General features: G+C 39.3%; 2 protein-coding genes across 8 annotated transcripts in view; one reads left to right on the forward strand and one right to left on the reverse strand.

Annotated features, from left to right (window-relative positions):
- The window catches only part of SLC30A7 (solute carrier family 30 member 7), a 51,539-nt gene extending 34,263 nt beyond the window's left edge, over nt 1–17,276 (forward strand). For all 3 annotated transcript variants that reach the window (XM_005300893.4, XM_065554286.1, XM_065554285.1), the window contains 3 exons: nt 9,574–9,664; nt 10,777–10,926; nt 15,750–17,276. In XM_005300893.4, the coding sequence (XP_005300950.1) occupies nt 9,574–9,664; nt 10,777–10,926; nt 15,750–15,797 (289 nt within the window). In that variant the 3' untranslated portion in view covers nt 15,798–17,276. The remainder of the gene's footprint in view (nt 1–9,573; nt 9,665–10,776; nt 10,927–15,749) is intronic.
- Nucleotides 17,277–22,966: 5,690 nt separating this feature from the next.
- The window catches only part of DPH5 (diphthamide biosynthesis 5), a 28,141-nt gene continuing 24,013 nt past the window's right edge, over nt 22,967–27,094 (reverse strand). For all 5 annotated transcript variants that reach the window (XM_042840637.2, XM_065554288.1, XM_024107333.3 and 2 more), the window contains exons 6-8: nt 25,836–25,875; nt 24,681–24,784; nt 22,967–23,210 (exon numbers count right to left, since the gene is read on the reverse strand). In XM_042840637.2, coding sequence (XP_042696571.1) covers nt 22,987–23,210; nt 24,681–24,784; nt 25,836–25,875 — 368 coding nt within the window. In that variant the 3' untranslated portion in view covers nt 22,967–22,986. The remainder of the gene's footprint in view (nt 23,211–24,680; nt 24,785–25,835; nt 25,876–27,094) is intronic.

Below are 27,094 nucleotides of genomic sequence, written 5' to 3' on the forward strand. Positions count from 1 at the left end.
GATTTTTCTGTGAGATAACTAATGCTAGTTTTTGTTTTGCATTTTGTGGGAGTGAAGATATAGCCCAACTTTCAGTGTTGCTCTGAAACCTGGAGAAGCAGAGGCTTGGGGGAAGAAGGTGGAAGGAGAGAGACTTCTTTCTCTCTTGCTGTACAACTGTTGGCTGCAAGGATAAAATTGACCACCCTGTAAATTTCATTGTACTACTCTTATTTGTCAACAAAAGTTGCCCACTCTCCATTGATGCTTTTTTTTTTTGGTGCCTTGCCAATGGGGGGAGTGCATATCCAGTCAGGAAGATGTCTACATTCTGCAGTTTTTCTCAATCCTCTGCTTCACAGAAGACCAGTTTTGAGTAAAGATGCTGTAAGTAGCTGATCTGATTTGACATCAGGAACCACTTCTCATTCTTAGGAATTCCTGATCATAATGGGGACCCCATGACACAGCTTTGGGAATGTTCTAAAACTCATTAGAATACTGAAATACAGATTCTCCCTAGACTGTTTTTGTGCATGTATTACCTGATTGCATAGATTCCAGTACACATTTTTTTTAAATAGTTTAACATGGTTTAGCTCCTTTCATGTGAGTGGCCAAACTGTTTGAAGCCAATTTCATGGGGATTGTGGAGATCACATTAAATTTTAATATGAAAAACATAGCTCATTCTGTAAGGTGGACAGATCCATATCCATCTTATTCTTGGGCCACTCTGATCTTTTGCCTATCTCATGAGATTTGCCAAGTTGTCAAATGGTGTTGTCAAAACTGTTGTACTCCCTCTCTCATGTAGTTAATGATTGTATAATATCGAGGTAGGTCTGGGAGCTTAGAGCACACTTATTGTGCTGCCAAGATAGTGGGTTTCCCTCAAAAGAGAGTGAGATGTTTGTGAATCTGAATTGTCTGCTCACGAATTGTCTGCTGGCGGATCCAAGGGACCATGCAGTGATCTTTGCAGTACATGCTGCTCATGAACTGAGGGTTAATTCTGCTGATCTTACTATTTAATGGAATATAAAGATTTAACTTTTTTCTGCTCCCCCCACCCCCGACAGCATTTGTTCACAAGATTAAACAGAAAATGTCTAGATTAAAATTGTCTTGTTTTTAAATGTGTAGCAAGTACCCTAACTATAATGTTCAAGCTTGAGAACGATTTCAGAATCTCTTAAGTTTCCTGGTATTCAAACTATCTTCTGGTTTTCTTGCATGGGTCCACTTAAATTTAATGGGTTTCAGAAGCCACAAATTATTGTGCAGGTCCTTAACTACCGTACTTTAAATATGGAAATATAAAACCTGGTATTTTGTAGTCTCAGGCAACAAATATTCCAAAATGTTGAAGCAATTTTAATACTAAACAGTGTGGTCAAGCAGCTGTATAGAATTAATCATCAAAAGAAAAATATGACAATAGCATAAAGGAAGAGGTCTCATAGAAACCACTTTTGAAGCTACAGTGACTACAGCAAGATACCATATACTAAATACGATACTGGGAAAGCACATGGACAGCATATTAAGCAGTCAAAGAAATGAGGTATTTAATTGCAGTGACTAAATGGGTACAAACATTTAATTTACCAGAGAAGTTATTTCCAGTGGATTACACTTTCATTTTTTTCCCCTCCTCCCTCCACCCCACTCTTTTTTTAGGTAAGAACTGAAACTACTTGGTCATGAAATGGTACAAATGAGCTATCAAGGAAGAAGTAGTAATATAAGAAGTAGTGTTATAAATGTAGATTTATGAAACCCCATTTAAATTGAAGGTTACATATACAAGAGAGACAGGGTGGGTGAGATCTTTTATTGGATTAGCTTCTCTTGGTGAAAGAGAGGAGCTTTTGAGCTTTACAGAACTCTTCTTCAGGTTTGGAAAAAAGTAACCAATTTACATATATAACTGAACAGTTATTACAATGGAAAAATTTAATCACATTGTTTAACTATATGATTAAAATCAAGAAAAAAATTACCAAATTTCTTATTTTATTAAACCCAAGATTATGTTTAGTATGGAGTTTTGAGCAGATGGCCCCAAATGCTGCTTGCCAGACCTGCTTTCACTAACGTTCAGAAAGAAAATTCTGAAGCAAGTATCCTAAACCAGCATATTTGCAGTACTATTTGTTATGGGCCGCAGTTGTTAAATTGCATCCATTGTCTTGATAAACATAGGATCTGACACTTGGATTTTATTATTTTTACTGCAGTAGCATATTACTTCTGCTAACTTGAGTTAAAAACTCATTTTTCCTAGTGAAGACGAGGCAAAAGAGCTTGATAGCCCCCAACTACTCAGCCATTGGGGTGGCCAGCCAGCAAATGGTATAGCTGTACTGGAACTACCCTGAATTGTGTAAAAAAAGATGAGCAGGGGGTTGCATTGATTAAGCTAATTGAGGTTGGCCCATTTAAAAGTACAGGGGAAACCTTCATCAGCTCAGTGTAAACTCCAGCTTGATCTTGTCTATACTTAGGGGTCGGAACTGTGGCAGCTGTACAGTGGCTGAGTTTCCAGCTTTTTCAGTACAAAGCCAAAACCTGCCCCACAAAAGGAATCTAAGCTGAATGGATATTAACGGTGCTGTAAAATAAGTGGAATAAGCACAAGAAGGAAAAACGTATTCCCAAATTTAATTAGCTTAATTGTGGTACTTGGCTATACAAGTAAAACTCATCATCTAGTTATCAACAGTCTTTTTCAAAACTTTAAAAGTAAAAAATTACAGAAATATTTGTGCAGTTGTAAGTTTGTTGATTCTGCAAATGAACAGGGTTAGCTGCTGGAAGGAAATAATTTTGAAATCTGAATTTAGATTTTTAAGACCAGGGTTTATGTGAAGAAAGGGCCAGAGTTGGTCCCTGAAACTCAGCAGGGATTGTTTGCCTCCACCAGACTGTCACAGGTTTCATTTAGTATTTAAATTGCTGACAGTCTTAATCTAACTTCCTGTTTATGGTGTAAATACAGTGTCTGGTTATGCAGTGTTCTGCATATTTTTGTTTTAATTCTTGCTATCCAAGGCTGTCTACTCTAGAAAACTCACTACTTTTCTAAGAATTGGTGCAGCTGCACCAGCATTGACAATGCCATAAACAGTAATGCAGCATGAGCTCAGGTGTGTTTTAGAAATGTGTAATGAAAATCTGCAAATAATTAAATCAGTATTTGACAGTGAAGCAGGAAACTAGCTCACTGTTTAATCTAGCGAATCTTTGGTACGTTTGGATTATTGACCAAATCTCATTAGCTGCAAACGGTGTTTTGATCTGGTAAATACAATCTCATACGTTGTTTTCTGTTTGATCCTTTTAACACCTTTCACTTCCTCTGTATCTGAGAGTGTGATGTGCTTCACTGCTTGCTTCTTCTGTGCTATCTACACACATTTGGACATTTATAGAACTGTTCTTTTCAGGCAGCAGGTTCAGGCCCTATCTCTCAGTGAGTGCTGCTTTACAGCTCCCTTACACTATCAAGTAGTGTGACGTGGTTGCCTCAACTCTTTCTATTCCCAGACATGGTAACTATGGAAATGGCATCTTCTGTTAGTTCCATAGTTTGCAGAGTGTGCTTATGAAGAATGCTTAAGACTACACTGTGGGTTGTTACCCAGGAGGCTTCCATGCTGTTTGTTTTCCTTCTCAGTCTGTAGCCATCAAGAACTAATAATAGCAAAGGGAAGTTCCAGTGCATGAGCTACCTCACGAGAAAAAAGTCCAAGAATTTCAAGCCCCACCATGACTAATTAAAAAAACTGTGGAAAATATCAAAATATTAGTGATGTTTGGCCAAACTCTACTTTTAACCCTCCTAGTATTATTTATCCTCATTCCTGATGGGTTGGCCCCGGAAGTAATTGTACTCACACAAGCATAAAGTCAACATGTTCCCAATGCTTTCCAGTATCTACAGATGTGAAAGGGAAAAATGTGGTTTCTTACAAGGCTTAGCCTTTCTATAGCTGGATTTTTTTCTTTGAACAATGGAAAATTATTGGCCCTAAACTCTGGATTCTCTCACTTTTAGAGGCTGACTAATACTGGTGTCTCACGGAACCACACATACGGTGGTGCTCTCACATGGCTGGTGGAACCCCTTCAGTGTGTCAACCCTCCTCGAGGGTTACTCCCCCTTACTGGGGTAAGCCACTTGGCTTCACCACGCTCCTGGGACCGCACCTCTGAGCCTTCAGTCCACCTGCCTCATTCTGTGAGCTCCCCTCAGTGAGTCCACTCAAATTGGATCTCCAGGGGGAGACTTGCACCCAAAGGAAGCAATGGAACCCTGACCTCTTTAGACTAGAGTGACTCTGAGACAGTGATGTAAAACAGAAGGATTTGTTAAACGTCTGGAATACAGCGTAGGGAGCCCTTAGGTTAGCATGGAGAACAGGAAACAGCCAAGTCCCTCTGGGTCTGACTGGAGCCCAGGGCGTGCTCTCTCAGCTCCCAGTCCTGAAGCATCCCTGCTTCCAGCAGACCATGGCCCACACGTAGCTACCCCCCCTTTGGCCCCTCCTTAGTCTTTTGTTCCTCTTCCCAGGCTAAACATGGTCACCTGGTCTCCTCCTGACTTGCTCTTTGTTCTCCAGCTGGCCCCACCGTCTGGCTTCCTGCAGAGGGCCAGGGTTGTCAGTTACTTGGTAGCAAATCACCAGGCAATTGTCAGGACCTATCTGGACCTCTGGATTCTTTTGCAAAGAAAACACCTTTTCCCCTTCCCCTAGTTAATCTTGCAGTACATTGGGGAAAGGGAGGCATGCAAAATATGCATACAAAATATTGTGGGGGAAAAAACCACTTTGTCACAGTTGGCTTTCTGCCAAATCAGAACTTTCATTTACCTGAAATAATAGCTGTCCCTTTCTGCTGCAAAGATGACTTTCACAATGCAACTTTCTGCACTACAGATATGTCTTGAGTCAGGGAACCCAATCTCAACATAAGGTTTGTCTACATGGCACCATGGTCCGGACTAAAGGGTTGTGAACTGTAGAGCATTCTTACATATTGCACTCTTTAAATTCCCTATGTAATCCCTGCTGGATCGAACTAAAAGGTACCTAGCTCACCTTGATGTAGTCCCATTTTCAACCGTATTATGTTAGTGGGAACAGGATAATTTTTAGTTCATGCCAGCAGGATCTATGTGGGGCAGTTAGAGCACAACACAGTAGGGCACACTGACTGCAGTGCAGTGTAGATGAGCTTATATTGTCCCTGGTCTGTTTCAACACTGTTCCATAACTAAGCTATATTCTTAGCCTAAGTTCAGTGACCATGCTAAAGGGACATGGAGAGTAAGGCATTAGCTTGATTACAGAACATTTTTAAGCTCCATTGTACACTGCAAACTGAAACAACATAGTAACCAGGTTCCTTGACATGGCTGTATTGGTAGTCTGGTTGGGCTTTTAATAAATGTAGTGCTGCTTTGCAGAAAATTCTGTCTGGGTAGGCAGCAGGCAAAGGTGTGAAATGTATTGTTGCCTAAAACTCTCTAGTTACTTGTCTGTTTCAAAGCCTTGTTAGGACAATTTCACAAATACAAGTAATGAAAATGTAAGTCTCCTCACAGGGGTGAGATTCTGTCTTTAAACTCTTCTTCCAGTTTCTTTTCTGGGATGGTTTTTTTGCTTTTCAGTAAGGCTTTCCCGTCTCACCGCGTGTGCTGGGAAGATAGTGGGATCATCTTTTTCCCATTCGTCCTTTGTAATCTCTTAATTTCTCAGTCACTTACTTGTGTAAGAGTTGAGGTTGGGCAGATGGTTCCGTTTGTGTTAAGTGTTGCTACAGCTAGATTTATTATCTGTCAAGGGGAGGCTTCACACACTATCTCTGAAGGAACTCAAATGTGAAATTGCAGAACTACTAACTGTAGTCTGTAACCTATCATTAAATCAGCTTCTGTACCAAATTACTGGAGGATAGCTAATGTGATGCCAATTTTTTAAAAGGGCTCCAAAGGTGATCCCAGCAATTACAGGCCTGTAAGCCTGACTTCTGTACTGGGCAAACTGGTTGAAACTATACTAAAGAACAATATAGATGAACATAATTTGTTGAGAAAGAGTCAACATGGTTTTAGTAAAGGGAAATCATGCCTCACCAATCTACTAGAATTCTTTGAGGGGGTCAACAAGCATGTGGACCAAGGGGATCCAGTGGATATAGTGTACTTAGATTTTCAGAAAGCCTTTGACAAGGTCCCTCACCAAAGGCGCTTACGCAAAATAAGCTGCCACAGGATAAGAGGGAAGGTGCTCTCATGGATTGGTAACTGTTTCCTATATTTTAACCAAAGGGTAGGTATAAATGGTCAGTTTTCAGAATGGAGAGAGGTAAATAGTGGTGTCCCCCAGGGGTCTGTTCAACATATTCATAAATGATCTAGAAAAAGGGGCAAACAGTGAGGTCGCAAAATTTGCAGATGATACAAAATTACTAAAGATAGTTAAGACCAAGACAGACTGCAAAGAGCTACAAAAGGATCTCTCAAAATTGAGTGACTGGGCAACAAAATGGCAGATGACTTTTAATGTTGGTAAATGCAAAGTAATGAACATTGGAAAGCATAATCCCAACTATACATATAAAACGATGGGGTCTAAATTAGCTGTTACCACTCAAGAAAGAGATCTTGGAGTCATTGTGGATAGTTTTCTGAAAACATCCACTCAATGTGCAACGGTAGTCAAAAAAGCAAACAGAATGCTGGGAATAATTAAGAAAGGGATAGATAATAGGACAGAAAATATCATGTTGCCTCTATATAAATCCATGGTATGCCCACATCTTGAATACTGTGTGCAGATGTGGTTGCCCCATCTCAAAAAAGATATATTGGAATTGGGAAAAGGTTCGGAAAAGGGAAACAATTATTGGGGTATGGAACAGCTTCCGTATGAGGAGAGACTAATAAGACTGGGACTTTTCAGCTTGGAAAAGAGATGGCTAAGGGGAGATATGATTGAGGTCTATAAAATCATGACTGGTGTACAGAAAGTAGTTAAGGAAGTGTTGTTTACTACTTCTCATAACACACGAACTAGGGGTCATCAAATGAAATTAATAGGCAGCAGGTTTAAAACAAATAAAAGGAAGTATTTCTTCACACAGTGCACAGTCAACCTGTGGAACTCCTTGCCAGAGGATGTTGTGAAGGCCAAGACCATAACCGGGTTCAAAAAAGAACTAGATAAATTCATGGAGGATAGGGCCATCAATGGCTATTAGCCAGGATGGGCAGGAATGGCGTCCCTAGCCTCTGTTTACCAGAAGCTGGGAATGAGTGACAGGGGATGGATCACTTGATGATTGCCTGTTCTGTTCATTCCCTCTGGGGCACCTGGCACTGACCACTGTCAGAAGACAGGGTACTAGGCTAGATGGACCTTTGGTCTGACCCAGTAGGGCCATTCTTATGTTCTCATAATTACAAACCTTTAGAAATGTCCAATCTCTCAAGTCCTGTCTACGTTGGGTTCCCAGCAGAGTTAAGCAACTGTGGTTTAAAGATGGCTTCTGCTAAATTGCTTTCTAGCAGGGTGTTTCCTTCGTCCAGTGTGCACCATGTTTAAACATTGGTTTGATCCAGCCATACTGATTAGCCAAACCCAACCTTAGAATGGACTAATTTGCACCAAATGACAAGAATTTTCAGACTCTCAAGAGGGTAGATACACCCAGTCCTTCTACAGACACTTCACCTCCACTCCCAATTTCAAATGACACAAGTTAAATACTATTTTATGCTATCAATAGAGTTATATTTTTACCAGGAAGTCCTAAATATTTCCAGCAAAGTTCAGTTTCATATGTTGTTTTGCTGAGCGGTATTGCCTCCTCTCTGGCTGAGGAAGACATTTTTGTTTAAATAGGAAGACAAGCTAATAGGCCTTCTAGCCCTCCTCTATGAAAGAATGTGCAGTCTTGGTCCCTGTGGTTTATCAAAAGCTTTTGGTGTTGGAGCCTTATGTTAAAATACTGACAAGCATGTCACTGTGAAATGTAGAGTTCTCAATAAGCTGGTATTCAAGTTGTATTCCTATTCTGCGTAGTACTGTAAAAGGTCACATAGCAAGAAGTAAATTTATGAATTATAATTCAGGTCAACTTCAAATCCATTCTGGGATGCCTGTTCTCACTTGAAAAGTGATGTTTGTGACACACACAGTATAGGGGTCCATTGTCAGGAACAGCTTATTTCCTGCACTTTTATAGGTCAAACTGTCTGCAAGATGTGACACATCACTGTTTAAACTTACCACAGACTAACAAATTAGCAATAGCAAAGACCCATGAGATTATCTTGTCCATCTCCTGTGCCAATACAGAATTTTCTCTACAGTGTGTCTCTAGTGCTTCGTTTGGCTTTAAATGAGGCTTCCAACATTTCTTTTGGCAAATGGTCTAATTGATCTCACTTTTACAAAATCTTTCCTGATTCATTCTAAATTCCCTCTGATTACATTCATCCCATCACTCCTCTGATTTGACACTGGGAAACAATACATTTATTCCAATTATTGTACTGGTGTTGGAATCTGGCTTCCAGTTTCAGACATTGCTGATCCTACTGCCAGAGGGTGTCAGGTGGTTTACAAATGCAGTCTGTTTTAAATGTAAGCTGAAATATATATACATTGTACAAAACTCAAAACACATTTCATCCTGTGAAATTTCATTATACTACACTAAGCCAAAAGGGTGTAGTATAATGATAGTGTAGAATGATATATTTAAGATAGTGTTCAGGGTACTTTTATTCTTGGTGTATGCAGTAAGGTGATGTATTTTAAGAGCATGTGAACTTATTGCATTAGCTCCTGAGGAATGAATTTGTAAAACTTGTTCAATGTGTAAAAACTCTCTGTCCTACCTGGCACAACGCTCCTTCTTTGCTCCTTGCACAAGAGTAGACAGCCAGGAAGAAACCTCAAATTGCTTCCAAATGTTCACTGCTTGGGCTTGGATGAGGCCCCCACATTTTGTTAACATCAAGAATTTGCTAAGCTGGCTGTTCATGACAAATCGTTTTGTTCTGGCTGGACTGGTTCATGCTAATTTTGTTTTATGATGTCATCCCCTTACCCCCATCTTAGTTCATAAGAAAAATATGTCTCAAGCCAGAGACCAATGCAAGAATGGTTTAACTTTTCTTGCACATTTTTATGGCTATTATAATTGCTGTTGAAATTGATGTTGGTTCTAAACTACACTTTACCATATGATTTTTCTTCCATATGTTTAGAACATAGTTTCAAGATTCCATCCAAATCCCACAAAATGAAACTGTTACTCTTGCTTGACTGTCTCTATAGAAAATGCTTGAGTGACAAAGATTCATGCTTTGTATTACTGTGATGATGTCAACCCTTTTGACTTTTGTAACATTTTTTTTCACTGTGACAAATCTGTAATAATGCTTTCTCCTCAGTGTATTGCCTCATATTTCCTGACTGATTTTACTCATTCTATCAGAAAGTGGTAATATTGCTGTTGTATTCTGCATCCTTTGACGATGTGGCTGTAATTAACTGTTTTATTTCTTTCTAGTGTTGTTCCACTTTTAAGAGAGTCCATTGGAATCTTAATGCAGCGAACGCCACCTTCCCTGGAAAGTGCCCTGCCTCAGTGCTATCAGAGGGTGAGCTGTTCCAGTTCAGGACATTTTTGCATAAGACTTAACTATTAAATGAATAAGCAACATACGTTTGGACTTCTAGGGGATGTTTTGGAATGTTTTCCTAACAGTAAATCCACAGAGGATTCCTTAAATCTATCCTAAACTTATACAAATGAATGAACACTTATCTGGAAATGGTCAAAAGCATAACAAAAACAATGGATTTGACCATCTGAAGTCCCAAATTCTACATATTCTGTAGTCCCAACCAAAACTTTATATTTTGAAATGATTTGCTGTTTCACTGTATACACTTTTGGCTTGGAATAGATCTCAAAATCATTTTTTTAATGTATCGTGTCACAAAGGGGGTATAAGCCTAATGTGCATATTAGAGAGCAGTATAATAGAAATTTCACAGGAAGGCCAGTTGGATCATTGTCTGTAGAATTTGCTTGTTCTCCAGTTCTGAACTGATGTTCAGCAGCCATTGCTAAAGATCCTTTTTCTATTCAAAGGAATATTTTTCTCTCCCTCTCTGGAGCAGTTACCTTAACCTTTCGTAAGAAGTGTTGAGGCATATTGAAAACATTGGAAGTAAATACAAAAGGAAGGTCATAGTTTGCATTTGGCATTGTGTCCCTGATACTTATACAGTACTGAATGTGTTGCATGTCTCTTATGGAATGCTAGCATGATGCATGTACCAAAGAAATGTCCCTGTTTTTCCCCCAGTGGTTTATGGGGTTGCTGCGTAGCATTAAACATCTCACAAAAAGAATTCCTGGTTGAGATGAGAAGTGGGTGCATCTTACACACCCTGAAATAACTGTACATGTGTGGGATGGGAGTGAAGAACACCAGGTTCCAGTGAAGGGAATGTGTAATACAACTGTAGCCTAGTGCAGCAGTTGTGTGGATATGTAATAGAACTGTTCTTAGCCTTTCCACTTAACTCTCTCCTTCTCAGACCTATGAAGACAAAAGTACTAACTAATTTCGATGAGACCTCACTAAATGCTCTTGTGAAGATGAGAGTATTGCCTGACATTTTTATTAGCTATTTGCTAGTGTGTAGTAATGTATTTTTTTTTCAGAAATCATTTTTGAAATGTCTGTCGTCGGTATTTTAGGTTCAGCAGTTGCAAGGAGTTTACAGTTTACATGATCCACACTTCTGGACCCTTTGTAGTGACGTTTACATAGGGACCTTGAAACTATTTGTAGCTCCTGATGCTGATGCCAAGTGGATTCTAAGCCAAACTCACAATATTTTTACTCAGGTATGTCTGCCTGCTTACAGTAGCATGTTTGGATACCATGATGATGTGTGTGATAGAGAAAACATGGATGTAAATATAAAAATAGAGCAACAAAATGTTTATAAAAGTAACAGCTCTGTGTTCTGTCTTTAACACCAAACGTTGTTGTTTAACTTATGATTAACTCCAGCTACCAGAAGCAGGATGGTTAAACTGAAACCTGTTCGATATATGTGGCCCATTCCTCTTCATCAGTCTCTTTACTGCCTCTTAGGCCTGGTCCCCACTAAGCCCCCACTTCGGACTAAGATACGCAAATTCAGCTACGTTAATAACGTAGCTGAATTCGAAGTACCTTATTCTGAACTTACCGCGGGCCCAGACGTGGCAGGGAGGCTCCCCTGTTGATGCCGCGTACTCCTCTCGCCAAGCTGAAGTACCGGCGTCGACGGCGAGCACTTCCGGGATCAATCCCAGAACATCGATTGCCTGCCGCCGGACTCTCCAGTAAGTGTAGACGTACCCTTAAAGGGAGACATGACATCAGAATGCTGTAGTCTTAGAGGTGCATTGAAGCCTTATGTTGACGTACCAGGGACCAAGAAAACCGATGAGGCTTTCAAGATAAGATGTCTTACCACAGAGACTAACCTTACTTTTGCATCCACTGTGATGCCTCTGTATTGGCATTCACTTCTGTTGCTCTGAGAAGCCACATTTTCTGCATGCTTTGTTGTCTTTAGCAACTTCCAGGCAGTGGTGGCCACTAAAGTCAACATTTACCAACCATTACCACATGCTGGTTTGAGATCATTGCATTTCCTCTTTTCTTAGACTAAGAAATAACTTCTGTATCTTAAGCTGTATGGTAAAAGTGGTTCCAGCTGAGGTTAGACTACAAAATCAATACAGACCACACGGGCACTTCATTAGAAATTGATATTGTCTGGTTAAAGGAAGGGAAATCAACAAACAAAGCCAGTTTTTCTATCACTAACTGATGCATTAAAAGGAAAGGCAATGAGATTCAGTTGGCTGTCTATAGCTAAGATCTGAAGTCCGTAACAAATGATGCCACAATTAAAAAAAAAAAAAATTAATGGTATCTGCTGCATTTACTCTTAACAAACTACATTTCACCTTGTTATATCCAACCTGTAAGGCACAAGACATCTTACCTTGACCAGGATCTGACACTCAAATGTTACAAGGTGCTGTATACCATTCAGTTCTCAAAATGGTAAATATCTGGGCAGTTGAAATAATATAGAGCTCCAATGTTTCCCCTTCCCTGATTTCACTCTAATGAACTGAAAGTTCTCCAGACAAAGAGATCTTTTGCATGTTGTTTCATGAATAAAAGCTAAGGTACTTATCCCTCTCTGTTCTGTAGCTTCCAAAGAATCCAGGCTTGTACCCTGTTTTTGACTCTTGGAAGTGAACAGGTACATAGAGATGTAGTTTCTGGATAGACCTCCCATGTATCACTGTCAGACTAAGAGCCATTCTATGTTTGGTCCATTGGAAGGATGCCTTCCTTCAGATACCTGTGCCTCACCAATACAGGAAATTCTTAGATTGTAGAATTGTAGATGGTGAGTAGCATCAGTTCAGCTCTGAATTGGCCTCTGCCTGTACATATTCCCCAGAGTTTTAACTCTATTCTAGAATTCATCAAATTTGAGTAGCATTGTTTGAAAAGTTCAGATAGGAACTTACATGTACTTCTTTGTCTCCACACTGTTTTACTTAAGAGTGCACAGTGCATCTGCATTAAATGGAGGCTTTAATTCCAAAAGTTGACCCTATGCAAGACTGAGGTGATGCAGACTGGAAGATGGGAATGCTTCCAAGAACTTGCTTTCTCTGTACATCTCTCACAGTGAAGGGCATCTGCGCTCAGATTTTTGATTCACCAACTTGCACTTAAATGCCTAACTAGTCATGGTAGCAGAAAACGCAATCCTGATGTGAAGCTCAGTGCAAAACTTACTTATTTGGCTTAAGCTTTTCTGCAAAAAAAGTTCTGTGCAGGGAACACACGTGCACCTTTGAAAACAAAGCTGTAAACTATCCAAGTTACTTCTGTTACAGGGCGTGAAGAAAGTAAGGGATTGTTGTAATGTCTAGTCTTAAATCCTTGCAATACACTCAGAAGCACCGTGATAGCGGGGAGAGGGAGAGAGCAGCATATAAATACCTAGGTAAATAGTAAGGGATGAAACCTTTTATACATGGGCTTCAAACTTAATTTACCTTTCAGTTGTTGCATACTTTTTCTTGCCCTGTTTTCTAACTATTGGAGGTTTAATAAAATATTGTCAGATTATTACAAAAGTGGTGATATTCAATATGTGACACAACATTACATGATAATGAACTGATGATCCCATAAACCTCAGGATTAACTTCAATGAGATCAGCAACAGAGAGAGACAAGATGATGAAGGGAGTTTTATTCAAGCCCAAATATTTGTCAGCGAGGAAAACAGGAATTGCCTGGGTCAGTTAAAAAGGTGTTTGTAGAAATGTTCTTTTCAGAATGTGCTCCGGTGGGAAAGTGTTAACTCTGTCCTTATATCTGGTCCTGGCTACCACATTGGCAGCAGCCTCATTTATGATGCAACAAATTGTTTGTACATCTGGTGATGTTTCCGATTACCAGACTAGACAAAGCTCCTGGGTCCTTGGGAATTCTTTCTATGAGCTACAATAAATCCCAACTAGGACCTCTTCCTTTGAATTCTGTTTCTAATGCATACAGCATATCTAGTCCCTTGGGCCCGACTACACATGAAGCAGATGCACTGCCTGAATAACTTTGTCATCTGTAAATTTTGCTACCTCATTACTCACTCTACTTTCCAGGTCACTTAATTTGTCTTTTTATTATGGGGCCCATGTTGTTTGAATCTGCTCAATAATATTTAATTTTACTATCTGGTTATGTTCAGGTTTTTACCTTCTATTACTTGGTGCTGCAGACACTTTCTGTAGTGCATGTATTTAGGCAACACATTGGTATCTCTATCGGCACTGCCTCCGTTTTTAGTGAAAAGATGCTTTTGAAGTCTTTGCTGCACTGAACCAACTTAAAGAATCCTGAACCAGGTGAACTTGAGGAGCCAGTAAAAATGAATGCTTATTGATATTAGTTCCTTGCTTTCTAGCTTGTATGTTGGAACATAAAGAGGTTGTGCACTGATTTCAAGACGACCTCCTAGAATCACGCTTATAAATAAATCTGTCCTGTCTGAGAAGTTCCGGCATATATGAATCTAGTTCCGTAAATAACTAGGAGGCCGCAGGCGCGTTTTTTACAACAAAACAGCTAATGGGTTGAACAGTTCAGTGTGAAGGTGGCTTACATATGTGGGAGGGCCGATCCTTGGGAAGGCTAGCTTGGCTTTGGGGGAAGTCTGTTTGAATGGACAGACTTGTAATTATTTTGTCATCTCAAATCTCTTGAATCTCCAGTGAAAAAGATTATTTTGCTAGCAAGACGTCAACTATTCTGTATGTTCATTCTAGGGGTTGGTATCAAATGGACTTAGGAGAAAGGATACATCTTCCTTCCCTTTTGATATGTGGGAGTAGGTGAAGGTACAGTTGGAGCAAGCATATTTTGAGCAGTAGTGGAGATCATAGTTCTTAAAGTTGTAATTTGGCAGGTTAGGCAAAGTGACCTCGGACGCTCAGTATTCATTATTGCTGAAACAAAGTCCACTGCACTTCAGGGACCCAGACAAGTTGTTTTCTTGAGTGTGGTTCTGTTCCTAAAGACTCAAGTCAAGTGATTCCAGAGTATGGCACATCTGTGACTGAGGGCTTGTCTATGAATCATACCAGTATAAGCTAAGGTATCCATTTAAACTGCTATAACACTCTGTGTGGACATTCTTATTCCAGAGTAAATATGGCTTTTTCTGGTTTAGTTTATGCCACTTTGGAAGTAGTTGAAGCTAAACAGCAAAAAGCTACTCTTGTCCACACGGTGACTCTAGCAGTTTAACTATACTGGTATAACTTCCTATGTAGACAAGTCCTGAGAGGCAGATGTGGATGTTTTGATTATTTGCATGGAAGCTTAGAATTTTTTGTGTAGATCCTGAGCTCACTAAAAGTTGTCTTTCACTACCGTAGTCATCTAAGCGCCTAGTTGACATTAATCTGATTCTCAGCAATGTGTTCTCAGTCAGATTATTTTTATTATTTTTCTCCTGAAGATGATTCTGCATAATGAACTACGTGCACCACTTTTGCAGCTAGCAGCCTGACTTTAAGGGTTAATAGTCTCTTAAATAATTTACTCATAATTTTATATACAATGATGGCAGAGCTAAGGGCATTCCCTAAATTGAATCTCTTGAGGTTTTTGAGCAGAGGGGTGATTTGCAATTTATGTGCCCATAGAGTATTACCAAACGTTATTTTGGTGTTTCACATAAATACACCATTGCCTGTCTTCTCTACAAATCCCCATTATGCTGTAGGACAGTTTCATTGCTCAAACTGTCACATCCTTATGCTTTGCTTCACTTGAACTGGCATCTGTTCTAAGGGTTAAAAACACACTTTAAACTTTTTTAAAATTTGTCACGTGATCTTTAGATTGTGGTTGAAGAACTTGTGCTTTAAGATAAGCTTTTTTAAAACACTGTAGAAGCCCTACACAGCTTTAACTCATGCACTAAGTTTAGTAGAATCATTACTACAGAACAAGCTATCAAGTAGATTATACTTACACAATAAAAATGTGTAAGTATAATAGCATTTGGAACTGGGGTACAGTTGCGTAGGTCATGATTGTTCAGTTTTCTAATTCTCCCTCTTTTTTGTTACAGGCAGGAGTCAGACAGCTTTATGTACAGATTGACTTTGCAGCCATGTAGTGAACATCATAAATTGAGTTCTTTGGACCAAAGTTTTCTGGTACTGTAATGGTATAAAACATTGTACTCTTCAAGACAGAGCCACCGCCACTTCAGTTAACCAAGGCCAAATAGACTGCTGCCTTTTGGCTACTTCTAGAGTTCATGTTTAAGGAGTAAAAACTGAAAGGATATGTCCTGGACTTCTGGTCTTGTCTTTTGTGGCCCCCAAACTTTTTTCATTTTTTTTTTTCATATATTTTTTTTTTTTACTTACTACAATTGTTCCAACAGGAAACTAAGATTGTGGGACTGCAATTCCTGTCATGTCTTTAATGAAGGGCTTGTCAAAACAAAAATTAGTTCATAGCAAGCTGGGGAGTGAATCTACTCTGCGCTAGCCTGCTGCAGACTAACTGCCCATGCAGGGCCGGCTCCAGCATTTCTGCCGCCCCAAGCAAAAAAAAAAAAAAAAAACGCGATTGGCGGCGGCAGTTCAGCGGCAGGTCCTTTGCTCCTAGAGGGAGTGAGGGACCTGCCGCCCCCGAATTGCCGCAGGTACCGCCCCTCTCCCTTGGCCGCCCCAAGGACCTGCTTGTTAAGCTGGTGCCTGGAGCCGGCCCTGTGCTCATGTGGCCCCTGTCTTTATTAGCGGTTTGTTAGTGCACTTTGATCTAGTCCTGTTCTAAAGAGGACTAGATCTAAGCCTATATCAGCAGGGTCCACATCGACAGTTAGGCTTTTAGCAGGCTAGCACTGAGTAGATTCACACCCCAGCTTGCCGCAAACTAAATGTTCACATAAACAAGCCTGAAAGCTGCTCATTCCCACAAAACCAGTGTTATCAAAAATTGGAGAGCGGTCTTGTACATAATGTCACAGTGGGTGGCATTCTTCATTATAATCGTATGTTTGTAAAATTGTTTGTACTTTGCAAACTTAATGAACCAAACCATATTGGGTTTTCAAAGTGCCTTTATATCAGAAAAAGTATTTGCCAGCATCAACATGGAACATGAAGGGTTTTTATTACTTTTATGGCTACAGCTTGTTCACAATCTTATTCTTGCTAGTGATGTATGTGACTGTGTACTTGCATAATTGTAGATTTTAGACTCCCTTTTACTGTTGCATCTTATCAAATGAACTGGAGTTAAATTTGTTTAATTTACATTACAAGTTAAAGCTATTGTGGGGAAACTTGCTTTCAAAACATCTGTCTATTTGCTATATATATTGTCCTAAGAGTTGTTTTAACCGAATTAAACATTCAGCCCTGGGTCTAAGTCTATGAATGAAAGTTTCTCAATACTGTTATAGGAATTGGAAATTGTATTGCAATAACCATGTTCATAAAGTCACCATGCAAAAGAGAAAGGCAGTTGCAGCATAATGATAGTAATGGAAGAGCTCTTTTGCTTTTATCTTTTTTCTGTCGAAGCTTTGCTGTGAAAATTAGTCTACCAGGTTTTAATAGACTATTAAAGAGGTTGGAAGTAGTTACTATGTTTAACTAAACTGGGAGAAGAGGGGAGAGGAGCTCTTCCTGGCAAATGTATCTGCAGTGGAAACGAGGACTACTGGATGTGCTATGCAAGGTCACATTTTCTTAGCTGACATGTTGATTCTGACATGAGCATGATCTCTTATCAATGTCTTGTATGTGTAGACACAGACACACCGCTTTCCAGAAACACCCATAGACCATATCTGTACTGGCATTTTATTAATTTACATTTTGAACTCAAAGTGAATGTTAAATTCCTGAGACAATCCTACAACACCTGTACTGTAGATGCAGTGCTTCCACTAAAATTTACTACAATTATCAGTGCAAAATTACTGTAGTCTCTCATTCTGTTTGAATTCAGAGACTGAACAGTAAAGATCCCACAAATGTATCTTTGATTTCCACATTTGAAGCTGTTGGTTAGTCTGACTAGGACATAGAGCAAGAAAAAGGAAGTCTCCTTTTTATTAATTGGAAATATGAGGGGAAACTTGTGAATTAATAAATTTACACTTAATGTACAGTGTTTAGTGGAGTAAAACAAGACAAGGATGCTTACTTGAAAAATCAAATGTGCTGCTGACTGGTATGAATTCTAAGTATTTTTCTGATGCAAATATCAGTGTCCTTGTAACTGATTAAATACCCAGTAATGGGTAGTACTGAAATCAAGGAGTGTTGTAGTTCTAATCAGTTCAACTTTAGTCACAGTTGATGAGCATTGAGTATGATAGACACTACAGAAATACCTAAGATTGAATTGCAGGGATGGTTTGTATAATGCAATGTTTGCTGCAGATGTTACTGCATTATTGCAATTTACCTATTACAGGGATAAGCAGCTTCTTAAACTCAGTTTTATTCCTCCTGTATGACTCACTCTGTATTTTTATATATATAAATGCTGCTCAATTGCTAGTCTGTGCCTTGAGGTGAGCTCACCAGATTGATGCAGATATACGAGTGCTGAATGAATAATTTTTAATGTGTACAAAGTTGTGATTCAAACCCCAAGGTAAGACCTCTTCCATGGCTTCTGTAATATCATGCACATACATGGACTGTGGGTATTGTCTTTTGTTTGGGAGGTCTTTAACACAGGCAATAATGCAACAATCCGCTAATCTTAAGGATGGTGGTCTCCATCACTTTGAGCCATCATTTTAAAAGGAAGACCCAGCCTCTTTCACCTAAATTGTACAAGCTATAACCTCAAACTGACTTTTTGGGGTGATTGCCTTCCAGATTTACAGCTTTGATTTGTTTCTGGGCTGCTGAGCTAAGCTTCCTAATCATCTTAAAATACCTTTAACACTAGCTAGATCATTGGGGTAAGCTGCTTATTGTGAATGTTTTAGCTGAATGTTAGTGGGATGCTCTTTCAGTTGCTGTGACTTGCTAAATGTCTTACTGCAAGCGAGCAATTGCTTGGATGTTAGTTTTTTTTCCTCTTGTGTATTTTAAAAGGACTCAGGATTGTCATATGGCTAATCTTCCTTGCCAAGACCAGTATTTGACAGCATAATCCATTTTCTGCACACTGATCTTTAATGAAAATTGCTCTTTAAACTACTTGTAACAAAGATTAAATTTCTTTCTTGCCTAGGAAGATCTTTGAGACTCTTGGGGGAAAAAAATCAGGCCTATGGTGTCTTGCTCATGAGAAATGCACATATTTTTACAATCAAGATGAATCTTAATCATGTTTGGGATGGTTTTACATTTTATAGCAAGATGTACATAACTATCCCACATTTGTTTTTGTAAAATGTAATTTAAATGTGGTGATAGTGTATGGAAACAGTTGTTTGCTGTTGAGCAATAGGATTGTGTTGTCATTTCAAGTACATGACTTTTTGGCTGAGTAGATTAATTTTAAAAGAATGTGCGAGTAAATTGGTCAAAAGACAGTAGATGGCATACCCTGCATTTTAAGTTGGTGTAAATTTACTCCTGTAGCATGAAATGCAAACAGCATTGGTTGGGTAGCTCTCATGCTATTGCTTGGGCAGCATAGAGGCCAACAAATGCATTATGTGCCTTCAGGATGCTCTGTCCTGATCTAACTCTGGTTCATTATGGGGTAGGATGCGTGTGAGGGACAGGTGTCAGGCTGTCCAGCCATCGTGTTTTAGGTCTTCCGGGAAGTCTTTCACCCTGCTTCCAAACAGCATAGCAACATTTAATTTTTTTCATCTACTAATGAACTACTAGGTGAGCTGGAATTATTGAAGACTGTAGATCAGGGGTCGGCAACGTTCAGCACGCGGCTCGCCAGGATAAGCACCCTGGCGGGCCGGGCCAGTTTTATTTACCTGCTGACGTGGCAGGTTCGGCCAATCGTGGCCGCCACTGGCCGTGGTTCGCTGTCCTGGGCCGATGGGGGCGGCGAGAAGCGGCGCAGGCGAGCGATGTGCTGGCGCGGCTTCTCGCCGCCCCCATTGGCCCGGGACGGCAAACTGCGGCCAGTGGGGGCTGCGATCGGCCGAACCTGCCGCGTCAGCAGGTAAATAAAACTGGCCCGGCCCGCCAGGGTGCTTACCCTGGCGAGCCACGTGCCGAACGTTGCCGACCCCTGCTGTAGATCATGTGACTAATATAAACCCCTGAACGTTGAACCATCAAGGACTACTTACAACTGTTTTGTTTCAAATGACATTAGGTTCTGCTTCTAATATACTAATGGAGGTGTTAGTAATCTCTTAACTTCATCCTGAATCCCTGCAGAAGATGGTCTATTTTAAGAGTGACTGGGAGGGGGAGACTTGCTAAATTTCATTTTCTAATTGACAAACCTGATAACCATCAAAATCTCATCTAACTCTCTATGAAGACATAACGGCAAGGTGCTACAGTGACTCTCATTACTAGAACGGTGTATAAGATTACTACCTACAATGTTGCTTGGTATTGAACATACCATGACGGAAAACAGGCCTTCTATTGGAGTTTACAGTCTGATCCTATAAACAGTTAAACATGAATAAAGTTACACACTGTGTGTGAGTGGGCCTCAAGTGAGGAGCTTAAGTAACTCTAGTATCCTTGCTACACTATGGGTTAAACTAGTACAACAAATAAGCATGTCAGACTAATTGAACCTAGTACTTCTGACTAACACGGCTACCCCTCTGATACTTTTTTGTAATGCACTATTGCAGTAATCGGTATTCGATCTTCATTAACCTGTGAAATTTTAAAATCTAAAATGTTTTAGACAGGCTGCCTGTCTATTAGCAGAATCCAGAATTCTAACTCAGAGGTGAAAGCTAGTGCTACTGAGTAAGATTAACTATTTTAACTATATTTGAGGTTATTTGTGTTACTTTTAATTTTTAAGAATTAAAAATCTGAGTAGAGAAGGAAGGAAGGAAGGAAATACTCACCAGTTCAGCACAGATGCTAGCTATCAATGTGTTGTGGGGATGCAAATGAGATACCTGGAGAAGTTGCTGTTGAATAGCATTGTTCCTCAATATTATATATATGCCTTTTACCTATTAATATAAATTGCTTAATAGAACGTACAAGGAAGACAGATCAGTGCACGGCTCGGTGTACCTTCACACCCACTGACTTATGGTACTGTATAATTCAGATGTCATGTGAGACCCTGAGGATCGTATGAAATAGAAAATGGATTTTAAAGATGTTGAATTTGTATTAAATAGGCCTGAGAACCCTAAAATGCATCTAAGATTGTTTTAATACCAGTTCAGATCAGCATCTTTATTCTTGAACAACCTTGTCCTGTTTTCTTCAATTAGCTCTTACGATTGTATTTGGTATGACAGCTGATTTTTTTTTTTAAACTGTGTGACTTTTAGATGTTAAAGGAATAATATAAGATACAGAGGAGCTTCTTCAACCTAGTTCTCTCACTGTTAATACTGGTTTTGCAAAACAAAATATGATGGTCTCAGACCCTACCTTAATAGGATGCTGCATTGCATACAATAGAACTACCCACTCCTGCAGTGGTTAATTCCCCCACCCCCAAGACCATGGATCCTCTTTCTGCTTTTTATTTTTGTTACTCCCCTTTTCCTCAAAGCCCTTGTGTTGGTGATCATCCATGTCTGGTCTTCACAGGCAGGAGGTTGTTATAGTACCTGTCAAAAGATGCAGGTCATTCTCCTAGGATCTGCTAGCAACTGAAATATTTATTCATCTCTCAATATGTGCAAATACAGAATAATCTACCTTTCGGGTTTAGTGAGCCACACTTCAAGTGTAAGTTCCTGCCTGTGGGGTAATTTTACTCTGCACACAATGTTTGGCAGAAGCACTGTTGTGTAAAGGAATTTGCATTTTTCACTTCCCACATATACAAAAAACCTTGATGGTAATATGTGCCAGGATCTAGTTCAAGAGTTGAAATTTGTAGCTACTGAGGGGGCTGGCTAGCACATGAAGGAATGTGAATGAAAAAATTGCCAAAACCATTCCTAGCAGCAACACAGTAATGTTTGCACCTTTCCAGTTAATTTTCAAATACATGAAGTACTCTTATTGGTGTGCTTAAATTTAATAGTGTGGTATTAGAACATTATAAACAAATGTTTGAGTAGGAAACTGCTGATTCTAAATAAAATTGTGGAGACGCTATACTATAACTTGGTTGGGGGGTGCTGAAGTTAAGCCATTATGACTTGCCCCAAGTGCAATATTAAAAATTTTGATGTAATCTTTTTTCTACTTGAATGGTTTAAGTAAAACGTTTCATCTGATGTATTTGAAAAAGATTTGGGATCAAATTTCCTTTCAATAAAACTTGGTTTAAAAAAAACCCTGCATGTGTATTTTCTGATTTGACTAGCTGGCAAGTAAGGATCTTGAAAGTCCATGTTGTAGAGCTGATTTTTGAAGAACTACCTCCCAACCTGTGGCACAAACCATGTGGCTTCTTCTAGTCCTGCCATTTTCAGGTGATTAACAGTCACCACTTCAACAGATTCCTAGGCTGCAACGTTCTCACCTTTATTCCCTTTTCTAAGGTAGGGTTTATGGACAGGCCTGTCTGTTTCCCATAACCCCCAGTTAATTTCTTTCCACATTCATTTCTCCAATTGCACACAATAGGCCAGATTAATTACATCTTTGAGCGCTAGGGTAGCCCAAACCCTTACACAGCTACTTGGATTGCCCTGGCATAGGTGATTCCTTGGATGGTATAGTAGGACAGGAGCTAAGCACAGCAAAGTTTTGCAGAGCACTGATCCTGTTTTCTCCCTCATTTGGAGAATGTGGTACAGGTCCGCCTTGTCCTAGTGGGACAGTGCACATGGTGTAGAGTGCACAGAGCTATTTTCCCCCACGCACATACCCAGTTCATCTTGCTCAGGTTCATCTGAACTTCCCTCTGCACTGCCTAGTCAGAGGCCATTCCTCCCCTCCAGGGGTAGGTCTTCTGGCATTCATGATGCCCCTAGGAAGGGGAAGCTTCTCACCATGATGAGCTCAAACCTGTGAAAAACTTCCTGAAAAGCGATCCTGAAACTAGCAGGACACTTTCCTTGCAGTACCATGTCTTCATCTGCAGAGTATGTGAACTCATGTTAGAGGGAATGTTTATGCTCCCATAGTGTTGTAGGTAGCAGAGTATAAGTCCACTTATGCTGTTTGTATGTTTAAAGTAAGGATGGAAAAACTAAATTTTAAAAATTGCCACAAAGCAGGGGACAGGTAAAGGCTCTTTATTCAAGTGTTCCTTTGGCATTCATTGTCTTCAGAGCTAGATTCATCCATAGCAAAGAGCTTAAGCATATCTATTTCCAGAGGATGCATATTGCCTGCTATGATCATGGAATGTAGTGGACCACCTAGTTCTACTGTGGACATCTGTTGTAAGGTGCCCGAAGCAATTTTCTGATCCACGGCACCCACTCTTGCTAGGCCAACACAGAGTGTGTTCTCCGTAACTTCTACAAAAAAGAAAATGCAATTTCAGGAAATAATTCATCTTTCATTTTCTAGAGAGCAAATTCAATCTCTTTATTGAGCAGTATTTGCTTCACTGAAAGTAATGATTGTATGTTACGTTTACAAAAGCATTGAATCTCAAGTTTCCAGTCTCTGATTTTAATCTAACACTTTAAAGCCAGGAGTTTTGTTGCAAAGTGAGATGGAATTCTGTTATTTTGAGGAGATAGAGTACTCTAAGCTACATGCTGACAGTAGTTAGAATGGGCTGTGGCAAATACACAATAGAGGGGAGTTAGTTCCCTTCTCCATGTGAGTCCTCCTTTCAGTCAGTGCCAGCAGCAGGATATTGGTCTAGGTGAGAAGACTACCTTACTTCGCACCCCTACTTCCAGACCTCAGCAGAGAGAAGTAAACTACTAAAGGAATAATGGTGGAGATTTGCTCTAAAATGTTGTCTTGTAAATAAAAATCAAACCAAATGTTAATAGAAATACAAGTGAATGAAGGCGGGGTTTGTTTTAGCTCTGCTCTCAGTAATAGTACAAATGTGAAGTAGCTACCTACTCTACCAAATGGTAGAATTTGATTTTTCTTTTTATAACTGACGTACCAATAGTAGTTTAAGCATTTTCTCCAATTTGTAGAGTTCACAAAATTATGGGTTTTAAACATTTTTTTTATTTATCTATTTAAAATTTTGTGGGGAGTGTCTGACAGTTGATGCCGAGATTCAAAAACTGAAAGCTTTAACTTCACACTGTCAACATATGTCAAAATATACACTGTAAATATTTTTAAATCAAACTACCTTCAAGCAGCATTTTTCTTTATCTGTAAATTGACAATGTAACTGTCAGCTTGTGTGTATATGATGAAAAAGACATCTACCAACAAATCTAATTCTTCCAAACCTACTTATATAAATGGAATTAAGCTGAATTTAGCCTGGGATAAATAAGAATTTGGCCAATAACTAGTGAAGTGACTAAGTGTCTATCATATGAAAATCTTGAAGTACAATTGTCTAAGGGGTTCACAGTACAGTTAAAGGGAAACTCAATGTTAAAATATTCTAACAGTTCTAAAAACCGGTGTAAATAAACGCTCCATTCTGATCCATTCAAACAGCTTCCCCTTGTTTAATCTGAGGGACCCAACGGAAAGATGAATGGTAGCACTGGTTTTCAAACTATGGTAACTGTACCAGTTGAACAAGACTAAAGACTTTGACTATGCCTCCAGGAATCACTAACTTCCATTCACCAGTGCTCACTGCCTGCAGCGTAGCTTGGGCTTTGCCAAACACATCTTGTGATCAGCTGACTAGGGTTGAAGGTAGCCCAGTTCCACTTCAGGTCAGGAGCTGCTCTAACGAATAGGAGCAGAGCAGTAGTAGAGACTCCTCAGTAAAGGTAGAGAAAGGGGAAGCCTGGAGTACTAGCACCTGGAAACAACTATTAAACGTGTACCTGGTTCTTCTCCTTGAAGCCTCCTATTTTGAACAATGGCAAGAAGCTGTTCTGCAGCTTGGTTCACACTCATGTACCGTGGTGATTCATAAATCTTCTTTCCTCTGTTAGAAAAAAACTAAAGTAATAACTACCTTGCCAAATAGTATTAAACCCAGAATACTAGGTTATTGTAATTCTCTCATTCCATTATCTCTATGGTACATTTCAGCTTTAACATAACCCATGTGGCTTAAGTAATCCATAGGCTTTGTGGTAGGCCTTGGGGGTTGGGGGGTTAGGGTGAATTTCAGCTCAATTGCAATCCCTGGGCTCCCTGCACACTTGTAAAGCAGCAGGTCATGATCTGGCTGATAGTTTGCTATCTTAAGATTCAAGTGAGACTGCTGGAAACTATACAGGGTCTGCACTTACTTTAGAAAAACAAAACTCAAATAATCCAATACGTTTTCCCAACAATCATCATGTAGGCAGATAATTACAAAGCAGAAATATATTCAATTATTCTCAAACACATTTCGGCTAGTTTGCCAATTCTAGCTACATTAAAGAAAAGTTTATGAATGTGAGTCTAGGCCAAAAGTTACAGCATGTCTCGAAGCAACAGTTTATAGACCCAGTTATAAAAAGATGGTTTAGAAATGACAAACTTCTTTGAGACAGCTGAATGACCTTAGTTAAACTAACACTATTAAAAACACTTCTGTTTGGTGTTAAGACAATGGAATGTCAATACTCCAAATGCAGTTTCTGGACAGTGCACTGAGATGATTCAGAGTGCTGTCTTGTTTTCAGCCGTTCATCTGCTTCAGGGAGAGAGACTATACTGTGCAAGATTGAACAATTATAAGATTTCATTCACTGAACCACCTCTTCTAGAAGGACCTAGTTAAGACAAAATGTTCTGTTTACTGAACACAATACCGAAAATTAGTGTGCAATTGCTGCAAACTAAGGGCTTGATCCCACTGAAATAAATGGCAAAACTCCCATTTATTGCAGTGAATGCAGGACCATGCCTAAGTGCTTTATTTCATTACGAGTGAGCATCTAAGGAATGGGTGAGTGCAGCATTACTAAGTAGGAGGAAGGATCTTCAATCAGTTTTCATTAGAACATGCTGACAATATATTTATTTTCAAAATAGTGACTCACTTCATCAGGTTTTCCAGAGATTGCTCCTTTACTTTTATGTCTGCAGGATAAAAGTTATATTTATTAGACACAAATAAAGACATCAGAGGTACTGTAATCTTCTCACTCATCTTAATTGTCTAAATGGGTAAGGGCTTAATTAGTAGTTTAAATTAGCAGGTCTTTTCTGCTTTTCGTATACCAATATTTTAGCTATTGTAGGAACTACAAATGTGGATTTCTAGCAAAGTAGTATCCGCTCTATTCTGAGCTTCATATATTATAAAGAAAAACCCTTGTCCTTTCCTTTTATAAAGATGAAGTTTTACCTGGGATTGCATTACTTCTAGGATTCTAATGCAAATAAGAACAAGCCCTTAAAATAGTGCTTAAGTACTACAATGATGGGCACATTTGTCATAGGATTGAAAAATCTCAAAATGATACTGTTCTAAAACATTTAATTATATAAGCTTCTGAAAGCCAGATATATTGCACGCTTCATTCATAGATTCTAGGTTCAGTTGCACCTCGGTAGTCGGAAGGTAAAGCAGCATAACTGAAGGACAGTATTCACTTTAACCACCACACAGGAACCCAACTCATTAGCAGTTCCTTCCTGCTATAATTTCTGGATATGTGTATTTTATATACAGAGCAACTCTGCAATTTTATGGAGTCTCAGGCATCTGCATTATCTCTGACAGGCACTCAAGATCTACAATATGGAGCAGTGGAAATTATATACTCAACAGTAGAATGTTTAGTTTGTACTGACTGTCCCAATTTTTGAGTTGGTGTTCAAATCTTAGTGCATTACACTCAAATACATAGACAGACTTACATCACTCATCTTACATCTGAATTCAATGTGCAAAAAAGCTGTACAAAACCCGTAAAAGTTGGGGCATTTTTACAGTCTTAAAATAGCTGTTCAGAGTTTAGCATCAACTTCTGCCAAGGAAATTATGAGGAAAAGGTTTTTATAACAAGATCTGTGCATAACCTGGCCTTTTAACAAAAAATGTGGGAACTACAGCTACAATTTATCATAAGTTAAAGTTACAGTACTTCCAAACCAGAACCATATTCTAATTGCACTGTTTCTGTATTTTGCTTTTACTCATTCGTGAAATATCCTTTAATGTAATTTGACTAAACAATCAATTAAAATAGACCACAACCAAGTGGTATTAAAGGAACGCTTATTTTGAAATTATCAGGTTTCAAATGTGACTTAAAATTAGATTTAACTCCCATACCTGCCATGAATTCTCCTC

The sequence above is a fragment of the Chrysemys picta genome, chromosome 8 (genome assembly GCF_011386835.1).
Source record: "Chrysemys picta bellii isolate R12L10 chromosome 8, ASM1138683v2, whole genome shotgun sequence".
Taxonomy (NCBI): domain Eukaryota; kingdom Metazoa; phylum Chordata; order Testudines; family Emydidae; genus Chrysemys; species Chrysemys picta.